This window comes from Garra rufa, chromosome 22 (assembly GCF_049309525.1).
Source record: "Garra rufa chromosome 22, GarRuf1.0, whole genome shotgun sequence".
NCBI classification, from domain to species: domain Eukaryota; kingdom Metazoa; phylum Chordata; class Actinopteri; order Cypriniformes; family Cyprinidae; genus Garra; species Garra rufa.
The window spans coordinates 37,115,479-37,128,852 of record NC_133382.1 but is presented as its reverse complement, the minus strand read 5'-3'; the positions used below and the strand labels follow the sequence as shown (position 1 = coordinate 37,128,852).

The 13,374-nt window shown below is 38.8% G+C and overlaps 1 protein-coding gene across 1 annotated transcript; it reads left to right on the top strand.

Annotated features, from left to right (window-relative positions):
* Nucleotides 1-7,028: 7,028 nt before the first annotated feature.
* On the top strand, nt 7,029-12,047 carry LOC141297514 (sushi, nidogen and EGF-like domain-containing protein 1). The gene is made up of 8 exons (XM_073827939.1): nt 7,029-7,083; nt 7,176-7,199; nt 7,287-7,420; nt 7,496-7,774; nt 7,865-7,960; nt 8,055-8,208; nt 11,792-11,874; nt 11,967-12,047. The coding sequence occupies exons 1-8, from the start codon at nt 7,029-7,031 to the stop codon at nt 12,045-12,047; spliced, it is 906 nt and encodes a 301-aa protein (XP_073684040.1).
* The last annotated feature ends 1,327 nt before the right edge of the window (nt 12,048-13,374 follow it).

Genomic DNA, 13,374 nt, shown 5'->3' with positions numbered 1-13,374 from the left:
ATTTTTTCTCATGAAGTTTATTAAAGTGTGTTGTAATTTTATGCTCTTATTCTTTAGTACAACCTCCAACAACTCCTGAACCAACAACAGCAGGTACTTAAAAGACCTTTAAATTAGAACCAAATCTGTTTTTATAAAAATGTCACCTTTTATGAACCTGAGAAATCAGTGAGAATCTTTACCAGGAAAAAAAATACACTTGTCAAGTGAGCTCATGGGGTGTTTAATGGTGTTTGTATTTGTGTTCATACTTTCAGAAACCAGTGCATTTGTATTAGATAATCATCATTCAACTATGCTGCATTTTTTTTTTTCTTATGAAGTTTAGTTGTAATTTATGCTCTTTTCTTTAGTACAACCTACAACACATGAACTACGAACAACAACAGCAGGTACTTAAAAGACCTTTAAATTAGAACCAAATCTGTTTTTAAAAACATTGCCCATTATGAACCTGAGAAAACCACACTTGTTAGGTGAGTTCACAGGGCGTTTAATGATGTTTGAATTGTATTCATTCTTTCAGAAACCACCAGAGAAACCAGCACAGTCACATCAGGTAAAAAAAGCTGAGTGATGAAAGAATCATCATACATGCAACATTTTTGTTTCACTTTTTCTTATGTAGTTTACAGAGGATCCTTGTAATTATATGTTCTTTTTCTTTAATAGAATCTACAACACCTAAACTAACAGCAGCAGGTAGTTACAGACCATTTAATTAAACTTGTTTCTCTTGCTTAAAACTAAATTGTTTGAACCAGGGTTAGTATACTGTAGTTAACAAAAATGATTAAAAACACTTTTATTGATTGAGGAAAAAAAATAACCGAAATAAAAGAAAAACTATGTAGACATAAGAAACTTAAAATCTAATAATTATAATAATAATAATAAATAAAAAAATATAAATTACATCACATTGCTGTCACGCTGTAGGCAGGAACACACGAACAACGACGTAGATAAAAACGAACATTTAATAAATCAAATGGGAACAGGTAGACACAGGAACATGGAGTGGAAACATCAGGATAACAATAAAGACCGACAAGAGTACAGGGGAAAACACACACCTTAAATACACAGACTAATTACAAACACAGGTGACGACGATGAGGGAGAAACCAAAAACACTCAGAACTGCGGGGAAAACTGGGAGAAACCAAATAGAAAGTCCGGGGGTGTGACATTACCTCCCCCTCCCGGAAGGCACGTCCTCGTGCCGACAAACATACAAAAGGAAACAGTACCAAGTCTTTGGAGGGGGCTTAGGTGGAGGACGGACTCCCGGGAGGAGGGAACAAGATGGAGTCCAGGGTGGTGACGGAACAGTCCATGGAGGTGATGACGGAGGGAGGAGCCAAGGAGGTGACAGGAGGGGGCTGGAGCAGGAGGAGCCAGGTGGGACCCAGGCCGCAGCCAAGATGTAAATCCACGGTGGAGCCGATGGAGGGAGGAGCCATGGTGGAGGAGAGGCTGACGACTCCATGGATCCGACCGACGGAGGCGGAGCAGGTGGTGGTGGAGCCCGAGGCGGAGACGGAAAGCCGAAGATCTTGGGTGACGCCGCGGAACCCAAGGCTCTGGCGACCAAGGCGGAGATGGAGATCCGGAGATCCGCGGCGGAGCCGGAGCGACAGAGGGCCGAGGCTGTGCCCGCGGGAGGGAGGAGGTCCAATGAGCCGGTGGGACGGAGCGACGAGGCACAGCCGGAGGAGTAGAGTCCAGAGGCGAAGGTGGGGCGACGACTGACCAGGGCGGAGCCGGAGGGCCAATGGAGCCCGGTGGAGCTGGTGGATCGACGGGCAACGGCGGAGACGAGGGAGCAGAGAGCCGGGGTGGAGCCGCAGGGTCGGAGGGCCGAGGTGGAGTCCAGGACTCTGAGGCTGGAGGCGATGGTGAGGGATCCTCCAGCCATGACACCGATGGAGACTGGCAGACCTGCGGCGAACCCACCGCACAGATGGTGGGCTGAGGGTGAGCAAGGGGACAGACAGTCGACAACGGGAATTCAGGTAGGCTGGGCGGGACCAGCGGAGATTCAGGACTAGGCAGAAGAGGGAGGGTGGGTGGGAAATCCAGGCAGATAGGTATTTCCATGACACAGTCCATTAAGTCCCCAGAGTGCTCTTGCTCACCCCCAGTGGCGGTGCAGTGGACGGGGCTCTCTACAGCCCTCTCTTGCTCTTCGAAGCACTCCACTGGCGCGGATGTAATGGTTGGCTCACGCACCTGATCAGTAGTTTTGACCTCTTCGGCAGTCCATAATGTTGTCGCTCCGGGTTCGGGCTTTCCGTCTGTGACGGGCTCATAATCCGCGGGTCGGGGTGGCTGGCTGGGCTCTGGGTCCGGAGTGGCACTGGCGAGATTCTCCGTGGAACAGGCGGGAAACGAGGATCGGTTTCTCGCCAGTGTCCACTCCACAAACGAGGCAAAGTTCGCTCGAGGGCCGTCCTCGGACGACGGCGCTCTGCAAGACGCATTGAGGCTGGCGTCATAGAACGCACAGAGCGCGTCGTCCGGGTAGCTGGTGTTATTAGCTACGAGTTGGAACATTAACGTGTATCCCTCGAGCGGTAATTCCCCCTGCTTCAGCCGTAGCAGGATGAATTCTGGTCGGAGGAAGGGATCCATGGGGGAAACACACTACGGAAACAAAAGACTGGAGAAAACGAACGGAAAACAAAACGGAGGTGAACACGCAAAAAAAAACTGTATCGGTCGGTCTTTCTGTCACGCTGTAGGCAGGAACACACGAACAACGACGTAGATAAAAACGAACATTTAATAAATCCAATGGGAACAGGTAGACACAGGAACATGGAGTGGAAACATCAGGATAACAATAAAGACCGACAAGAGTACAGGGGAAAACACACACCTTAAATACACAGACTAATTACAAACACAGGTGACGACGATGAGGGAGAAACCAAAAACACTCAGAACTGCGGGGAAAACTGGGAGAAACCAAATAGAAAGTCCGGGGGTGTGACAATTGCGAGTAAAGCCCATCCATTGTCAATAAAGTGGAACAAAAGGCATGGATATTTTTATATCGGTAAACAAAAGGGATGCACCGAAATGAAAATTCTTGGCTGAAGCCGAAGCTGAACAAAATTCAACTCTGAGCCGAAGGCCAATTACCGAACACAGTTTTTCGTGTTTTTTCCCCACATGTATTTTTGCTAATTTTTTTCACCATTGCATAAATTAAATAGCCAATATGTGCTTTATTTACAGTTTTGACTTTAACAATTTGAAACTATTTACTTAACACCAAACATTTTTAACATTCTTGTAGATATTATAGCCTACCAACAAAGCACAATTTAACTTAAAATTAATAAGTTAGTAAAATAATATACTTTAGCCATTTTTAAGACCCCCTTCTTGAATCAGGCATGTGCTTTTTAATGTACAAATAAATGCACCCTTGTTGAGAAAAGGAAAATGTTATAGTAATTGTATTAATAGAGCTGTTGTAATGATTATTATCATTATTTTTTATCTTTTTTTAATTTACAGAACAACAGTAAAATTACAGTGCTAACATTAATGAATGTTGACTTTTATTTTGGCGGAAACCCACAAGAGCTCAGTACTACTTTTTGCTGACAGCAGCAGATTTATGAATGATTTCTGTTTCAGCGCAGATTTTCCTTGTACTTTGGACTTTGAACCCTGGCTAAGGAGCTCGTGCAGCGCTGTCAGAATAAATACAATTTGTGTGTTTATTAGACAACATAAGGCTCTGTAGTTTATTTACTAATGGACTAACATATGTTAGTATGTCTTATTATGCGTATGTGTGTGTCCTTATAGAAACCATCATGGGAGTTCAAATGAGGCTTAAGTCATTTTTAGACCTAATGGAGATGGGAAACATTGACGATGTTTTGCAGAAAGTAAGTCACACTTTTCATAACAAAAGTTATTTGGAAGCCCTTATCTTCTGTGACTTTCTCACAGTGACCTTTTCGATTTACTTGCTAAATTTTACTAGTAACCATAGCCAGTAGAGTACAATAAAAATAAAATACATTTTGATCTGTTTGTCTGTCTTTATTTCAGATAAAACAAGAACTGATCAAATATGGAGTGTCAAGTAACTTTGAGCTAAAGTTCAGAAAAGTCCAAAAGACACAGTGATACATGGATGGCAATTAAAACTCTGCATGTCTTTGTCATTGGAGATGTACAAGCTGATAAAGAGAGGAATGTCACTCCACAAGAAGGGAACATGTATATTTTCTCACCCTTCAACGTCACTTTTTTAAACACATTTGGTAACAAACACGATTTAGCTCAAATAATATAATGTATCAAAAATGAATTATATACCATGTTAATTTGGTTTAAAAAATAATTATTGATTTCTTTTTTTGGTCCTTTCTCCTAAAAAGTTTCAGGGGTTTTAACTTATCAAACTGATCTGTTGTATGCAAATAATGAAATTAAACCTGTTCTTCAGCGTCTACAGCTGCGTTTACTAGAAGCATTACTCATCCATTTCAAAAATTCCTTCACGTAATCTACGTATTTACTGTGTAAACTATGTTGCCGTCGTGCTTTAGAACAGCAGTTTTCAACTGGTTTTGCACAGTTGGCAATATATGGTGCAAAATGTAGTCTACGTTTTAATTTCAGTTTTGTTTATGGTTTTGTTTAAGATAATTGCATGTCACACAACCTGTTTATGTTGGCACCTGTCTTATTTGTCTTTCCTCTGTTAAGTTAAATACTGTTTGATGCCAAAATACTGAAGAGTTTGATTTGATGCCCCACCTTTAACGTCAAAACCAAACTATGTTTTTTCCACTTTCTTTTTCAAAGATAATTCAAAATCAGTGCATTAATTATCATTTATAAATGATGCAATCCAAACAAGATATTCAATTGTGGTTGATGAGACAGGCTTAGTAAGAATGTGATTAGTAGTAAAATATTTTCATGCTAAAATGAACATTTTGCATAGGCTTGTTGCATGTATTTAGTGCTAGGAGAGGATTTGGGACCAATTTTCATATTAAACAGTTTGTTTAAGCAAGAACTGCTTTTGAGCTTTAAGAACGTTTACATTTGTGTTTGTGAAGTAGAATACACCGAAGCAGTTGGTTGAACAGTCATTTAATGTTTTACTTGGCCCGCTTTTACCAGAAGCACACCTGAAGAAAATTGATTTGGATGGCGTTACAATTTAACTTTTAAAATCTACTGACCAGCAAAAATAGACAGCAGAAAAGAAAGCAACATTTGTGGTTTCACGATGAAAGGTGTTTAAAGTGCACAAAGAAAAATAAAGTTTGTAAAAAAAAATGTACACGCACTGCAAATAATTTGATCAATTTCTTTATTTTTGAGATTTAAGAAGTTTTTCTTATAAACTTTTATTTTTTAATTAAAAAAAATAATTAGTTTTACTCTCAAACACAGTATGTTTGTTTGAATGATAAAGACACAAAAATAACCCCATATATAAAAGAGCTTTTGATAATTCTTTCTGACTTCACAAGATGTTAATTTGATGGACTGAAGTGGTGTGGATTACTTGTGGATTATTGTAATGTTTTTATCAGCTGTTTGGACATTCTGATGGTACCCATTCACTGCAGAGGATCCATTAGTGAGAAGGTAGATGTTTCATACATCAACAAAAACCTCCTACAGCAATTACATTACGCAATAGTGCATAAGACTGTTACCTTTCTGATCTACCTTTCTGTAGAGTTCAGTTCCTACTCTCATCAATCACACCTGAACCAACTAATTAGGAGCTGAAGGAACACTTGATGATTACAGACAGGTGTGTTTGATTAAGGTTGGTACTAAACTCTGCAGGAAGTTAGATCTCCAGGAATAGGGTTGGGCACCCCTCCTAAAGAGGGTTTGCATTTATGTCACAGTTTGGACAGTTACCCGGATACACTGCCATATTGGCGATACTCAGATGTAAACAACAGCATTGCATGGTTAATGCACTACTGAATACGTCTTTCTGCTAATTTATGCTGTCTAAACCACAGAAAAAAACATGTGGAAGCTGCTAAATCGTATAGAGAAGGACTTAGTAGGCAGGAAGGGGCGCAATATTTTGACAAACTAAAGTTATGGTAAAGAAACGTACAAGCAGTATTAATTAAGATATTAAGCTAATACAGTATTTCACCAACCTGAGCGGAAGTGATACGAGCAAACACAAATGTTGCCAAGATTCTTGACTTGGAAATTCTGTTTCAGTTTGGCCAATCACAAACACCTTTTGTTCCTCAAGGCAGTATTTTGCACTTTTCTTCTTTATTGGTTATAACTCTTGGCAGTCTAGAAGTACTCCAGATGTTTTTATCCCGGTCCGACCGATTAGTACAGCCCAAAATTTGATAATAATTGACCGTATTCAGCAACAATAATCAGCTAAATTTGTAAGTTCTGTTTGGTTCAGCTGCGCTGTTTACGTTCAGTGCCACACAATTGCTATATTGTTTTTTTCTTTACAGCAAAACCTTTAAGGTTTCTTGATTTAGTCTAGCACAATACACCCATACTCAATTTCAATAGGATGAACTGGTATGGGGTTATGAGGTGTTATAAATAGAAGAGGAAATTCTTTCACTTTTATTGTTTTTTAGCTTGAGCATCAAGTTGTATTGTGAAAAGTTCAGACATGCATTCACTGAACATGTCCCTCCCTTCAGTGCTATGACAACCAGGGCAAAATTTTACCCTAAAGAAAGAAAGGTTAGACATGTAATCCACATGAAGCTGTCTGACTCTGAGGTGAGTAGTCTTTAACTACTAGTAACTTTTTGTCTATGGTTCGTCTTTAGCTTATTTTCTGAAGATGTATATTTAATATGATATTTTATGGTATAAACTAAAGAGACATGTATTTGTCAAGTCAAAATATAACTTTAAAATCAAAGTATTCATGTGGCTTTGTTCTCTTGTGCTTTTCTAGTCATTCTGTATGAAATTATAGCATTCTGTGGCATTCTGGGATTTAAGATCTTATCCAAAGATAGATCATGAGATTTCCACTTTCACATTATCTGCTGGTGTTCGTATCTGTCTTGTCACTGAGTGAGTTTTTACATCTACTTGAATATAATCCTTAAAAATGTGGTATAGGCAATATAAGCATTGTATTCAACTGTAATCTTTTTCTTTAACAGGCAGGGTGACTGAGGCACAGAGCGGTAATTATTAACTACTAAACTATAAAAAGTCAAAGTAAATGTTAAGTTAACGCAAACTTGAGGTTAATGTTATTTATTTACTTGCAGCTCCGGCAATATTCTATCCATTTGGTTCAGTGGCAGGAGACACTGTCAATATTGCCATTGAGGATGAAAACTCTACTCAAGTCGACCTGTGGAGTCCTTTCGTGTTCTTCGGCCGGATATACAACCGAATATATGTGAGAATTTATTTAGGTTAATGCAAATGTTGAATGATTAAAAATTGTCATGCACTAATATATTTTATTATCCAGGTTAATAGTAACGGACATCTTACATTCAAACAGTCTTCATCACAGTATATTGTTAACTATTTTCCCATCAATGGAAGTGAAGACATTATCGCTCCTCTCTGGACTGACGTTGATGTCAGCATCAATGGCATCATCTCATATCAGCAGTACTCAAGCGGGAGTGTTCTCACTCAAGCCACTCAGGATATAAACCAGTACTTCCCTGATTTGAGCTTTACGGCTAATTGGGTCCTGGTCGCAACTTGGGATAGAGTTGCATACTTTTATCACTCTGGCACAGTGAGTTAGTTTGATATAACTACTACAGGCTTAAGATACAAGATACTTTTTTAGAGCTGTGTGACATTCAGTATTTCCTCAACTTTTCAGGAAACGTCATTTCAAGTGGTTTTAATCTCGGGTGGTGATTTGGCTTTTATTCTCATGAATTATGGTGACATTGCTGTGGCGTATAATATGGTGCAGGTAATATATGACTTCTATATCAGTGGAACAAATATGCCAATATCTCATCTTGATAATCTCTTTCTCTTAATAATTGATTTCCTTGTTTGTACAGGCTGGATATGATACAATAAACTCGACGGCCTACTTTAAAATTCCTGAGTCAGATGTTGGGAGCTCAATTCCAAACCTGAAGAACTCCACTAATGTCAATGTTCCAGGCCGATGGGCCTTCAGGGTGGACAGCGGACCAGATCAAAACATACAAGGTACACAGTTGTGATAAAAATGATAATCTGTAGCATTTTTCACTTGTTTTGTTTGGAATAATGTCAAGGTTCGTTTGGCACTGAAATGCCAAAGTCATTGCTACAGTTTTCAAAGAATATGCACGCTACTATAAGAATTTGTATTTTGAATGATCTTGAATTCCTTTGGACAAACGCATCTGCCAAATGCTACAACAAAAATGCTTGTGGATTATTGTGATGTTTTTATGCTTTTTGGACACTCATTCTGACGGCACCCATTCACTGCAGAAAATCCATTTGTGAGCAAGTGATGTAATGCTACTGTACATTTCTCTAAATCTGTTCAAATGAAAACAAATTAATCTACTATATGTTTACATGCATATAGACCATGTGCATAATTATTGGGAATGTTTATATTCTGGTCATTTTTTTCCAAGCACATTTTACCAATTCCAAACCGCATCAATCTTAATAACTACTATTAATTTGGCATTAAATCATTTTTAAGTAATATATTTGTCCATGACGGCTGGAAGTGAATAATTCATTATTTTCAGGTTTGCATAATTATGCATGTTTTCTTTTACAGATAAAATGAGCCAAAAATTAGATTAAACTCAAAAAAGTCAAAAAAATATTAAGTGACCATGAGATGAGAAGGATGCAATACTAGAAGTTGCAAAATGCTCATTGGGTCAAGTCAAGTCAAGATTATTTATACAGCGCTTTTTACAATACAAGTTGTGTCAAAGCAACCTTACAGTATTAAAATAAAGTAAAATGTCAATAATAATGCAAGAGTTCCATATTGCAACAAAGTCAAATTGGGGAGGACTCATCTGGTTCCCATGGCCTTGTGCCGGTGGCCGTTTAGGGTAGGAGCTCTTTCTTGATGATCTGTCTCTGGGGCTCAACTAGTTGACACGGTATCCGCTGACATTCGGCTTTAGGTGTTGATCCACCATCTGCTCTTGGATTGGACTGGATCCGGGGGACTGCAGTGACCATCTGATCTGGATACGGACTGAATCTGGTGGCTATGGTGACCTGGGAATAAGAAAAAAAACAGACTAATATTAATGTAGATGCAAGAGTTCCAAGTTGCCACAAAATCAGATTGGAGAGGACTCATGTGGTTTTCGCTGTCTTGCGTCGATGGCCGTCTAGGTGATGAGGTCTTCACTGATGATCTGTCTCTGGGGCTCATCTAGTTGATGTGGTCTCTGCTGACTTTCAGGGCTGTAGAGGATATCTCTGGGTGCTGATGGGTACGGACTAGATCCGGGAGACTGCAGTGACCGTCTGATCTGGAATACAGGTGGCTACGGTGACCTCGGAATAAGAAAGAAAGATACTGATATTAGCGTAGATGCCATTCTTCTTCTGATGCAACGAGTACATCAGGTGTTATAGGAAGTGTCCCTGGTTCCGGTTGACCTAAATAATGCAGCTTAACAATCCTTTAACGGATTTGGATTATGAAATGTGTTAAATGTAGGCCAGGTTAAAGAGATGGGTCTTTAATCTAGATTTAAACTGACAGAGTGTGTCTGCCTCCCGAACAGTGTTAGGTAGATTGTTCCAGAGTTTGGGCGAGTTCCAGAGTTTAATGCTTTTCTATAGGATATGTTACATTCACGCCAGGCTGTACGGAAAACCTCTAGTTTTGTTTTCTTCCAGCTGCGTTCCATTTTTCATCGTGCTCTCTTCAGTGCGTAAGTGTGTTCAGTATACCACAGCGTCGGACTGTTTTCCTTAATTTTTCTTAACCGCAGAGGAGCAACTATATCTAAAGTGCTAGAAAAAAGAGAGTCAATAGTTTCTGTTGCATCATCAAGTTTTCCTATGCTGAGGAATTCAGATAAATCAGGAAGATTACTTACAAAGCAGTCTCTTGTGGTAGAAGTAATGGTTCTACCGTACTTATAGCGAGGAGTTAGTTTTACAGTTTTAGATTTCTGGAGTATACACGAGACTAGATAATGATCTGAGATATCATCACTTTGATGCAGAATTTACCGGAACCGAACAATTTGCATGTCTCCCTGAGCTAGTCACATCCAAAGCCGTATCTAAGTCCCTCACATTCTTACTATGTGATGTTTCATTAACAAATTTCAGGAGGAGCTCGCGCAGATAATTAACACGGCCAATTCATCATCAGCAATCACTCCCTATCCAATTACTACAGTCCCTTTAAATAACCAAGCAGTCCTACCTTCAGTTATCTCTGATTTCAGCATCCCTCCCCCCCCCCCCCCCCCCCCCTTTTTATTTTCTCTTCACCTCCAGCTAGGGGGAGCGCTTTTGGGTTCGGGCAAAATGCCGAGCTCGGACCCCTCTCCCTGGGCAGGGGGAGTGCCCCGGGCTCGGGAATGACTACCGAGCTCGGAGCCCTCTCCCGGACAGCATGCCAAACACGCTTAACTTTTACGCTGTTTATTGTATGCAAGAGCGAACTCGTGAACCTCCATTAAAGTTTGGATGTGTGTCTCTAGGTCTGAAATCTTCTCTGTCAGCCTAGCTATTTTCTTGCATTTATCACATGTATAAGGCTCACTGCCGACAGAGATAGATAAGCTATACATGTGGCAGGTAGTGCAGACAACAATAGCAAGAGAAAAAGAAGCCATTACTCACCGTTTTTGTAGAATGGTTCCAACTTACCACTGTTGTTTTGATGAGCTCTTGGGAGGGATGTGAGGAGGAACAATGGAGTGAATAGGACGTTAAAGGAGGGTTGCCACCCGTCCCTTTTGAATCAATACGGGACGGGTTTTGTCCCGTATTTTTTATAATTTTTTTTAAAGCAGCGTCTCATGCAAATCACTGCGGTAAAGCCAGCCGTGTTTCAGAAAAACACGGTCAAGCCAGCCGCGATTGATTTTAAGTGTGCGCGCATATTACAGTGATTACGTTAGTTTCAGAAACAACACAGAGAGAACGCGCTTGCAGAGCGCTTTTCATTTAGACGCCCAGGACTGAGAGATAATACAACAAAATGCTCGTGAACTTTTACTTACTTATTTATTTGCATTTCTGCTTTAATATCTATATTAATATTTAATATTTAATAGAAGTCTATTATATGTTGAGAAATTCTGAAATGCTTTCCTCAAAAACATAATTTCTTTACGACTGAAGAAAGAAAGACACTAACATCTTGGATGACAAGGGGGTAGGTAGTATCTGTTTATTTATGTTCTGGAAGTGAACTACTCCTTTAATTCTTAATTCTTTTGCAGTTGACGTGTCTTTTCTTCTCTATTGCATTAGTATTGCATCCTTTTCAGTCTGAGTTAAAGCTCTTTTTTGGCTCATATTATCTGTAAAAGAAAATGTGCCTAATAGCTATGCACACCTGAATATACATAGTTTTTTTTTTTTTTTTTTTTACTTCTTGCCTTCATGGACAATTATATATCACATATAAATGATTAAATGCAAAATGAATAGTAATAGTACTTAGTAAGATTTATGTGCTTTGGAATTGGCAAAATAACCAGAATATCAACATGCCCAATAATTGTGCAAAACAATGTACCTGCTATTCCTGTAATTAATTAAGCATAGTATGTGTGTCCATTGTTTCTCTTAGGAAATATCTTAGGAGTTCAAATGAGAGTTACTTCATTTTCAGACCTAAGAGAGAGTGGAAAAATTGAGCCTGTTTTGGAAAAAGTAAGTTGCACTTACTATGGAACATTGCATGTTTTTATTGTGCTAATAGATGATTCAAGACATTTTTATTTGCCTGTCAATCTTTATTTCAGCTACAGCAGGAGCTGGTTAAGTACGGTCTACCAAGCAGCGTCAAATTGACCTTAAGAAGAATCCAAAAGACACAGCCATAATATCAGCCACATACAAGGAAAGAAATTCCAATTCAAATCATTATATCTCCTGCATCAAATATCCCTGCCATTAAAAGAGAATAACATCAATCTAAAAATTAGACCTAACATGAAAGGTAAATCCAAGTCATTTATGTGAAAACCGGTGTCTGCAGATGAGGAATGTCACTTTGCAGGAAGGTGAATGTTCATGTGTTCTCTCAAGCAAACAATGTCTGGCAAGAGTTTAACCTAGATCTGCAATATGTGAATAGTGGAAGTAAACCTGTTCTTTCTCTATGGCTCTGTTCGCTAGAAAATCATAATAATTGCTGTAATATTAACTTTTTCTTGCTGAGATGTTATGGCAACTACTGTCTTTCCTGGCTATAGCTGTCATGTTTCAATTATTTTCTACCATTACTTCTCAAGATAAAATGATGCAGTTCGCGAAACACACATTGACCTCTTGTGACAACATGCCCCCATAGTCAAAAGGTTTTGTCTTTTCTTTGCCCACTTTTGTGTTTAGTGCCAACCTGGAAGTACAGAAAATCCTGCTTGATTTGGAATGTCATACAAAATTATGAATTAATGCATTTGTAGTATGGGATAACTGTAGTATTTGATCATTTATGGAGCTATTATTTAGTTAAGTATTTTGCTATTTTGTTCTCCTTATAAAAGGTTGATGTACATTCTGAGGTTACTGTAACTAACAGTAAATTAAAAATCTCTATAATGTGAATTTAATGTAGAAATATAATGTATATGTGCCTTTACTCACCACTAGAGTGAGAATTAGTGACACTAAAACTGTAAAATTGTAAATAAACAAATATTGGAGTACGTTTTACAAGAAAATAATAGTTTAGTATTTCTACTTAAAAAATCGTGCCAAATTCAATGTGTTACTTTAAAATGATTTTTGACCAGTAACTTGTAAGCTAAAATTGTTTCAACACCCTTTTTTTTTAGTTTACATGAAATGCTATCTGATTATACCTATGGATTACACACAGGCTTTTTAGTTCAGAAATTGCTGACATGGCATAATAGTGACATTGCCACAGTGTACATATTAAAAAAGCCCACATATACAGTTGGCCTACATACTGAATGACCGCAGACTGTTTGGTAAATTGAGATCGCGCGTAATGTCATGTTTATTATTAAAACACTTTCATCTATGCTCGAATACACACATTTATAAATGCTTTTCAAATTTTAATTTAATGTGCACAAACATGTAAAGCGTTTTAAAGGATATTTGTGCACATGTTAAGGTTTTAGATTGGTGTTGACATTTGTATTTGTTGTATTTTCTCATGCCTTTATTACAGTGACG

Bases quoted from the DNA above. Each gene is read 5' to 3' on its own strand.
- LOC141297514 (XM_073827939.1), top strand. From the start codon at position 7,029: ATGAGATTTCCACTTTCACATTATCTGCTGGTGTTCGTATCTGTCTTG. The intron at 7,961-8,054 runs GTAATATATGAC...TTGTTTGTACAG, and splicing joins TGGCGTATAATATGGTGCAG to GCTGGATATGATACAATAAA. The intron at 11,875-11,966 runs GTAAGTTGCACT...TCTTTATTTCAG, and splicing joins TTGAGCCTGTTTTGGAAAAA to CTACAGCAGGAGCTGGTTAA.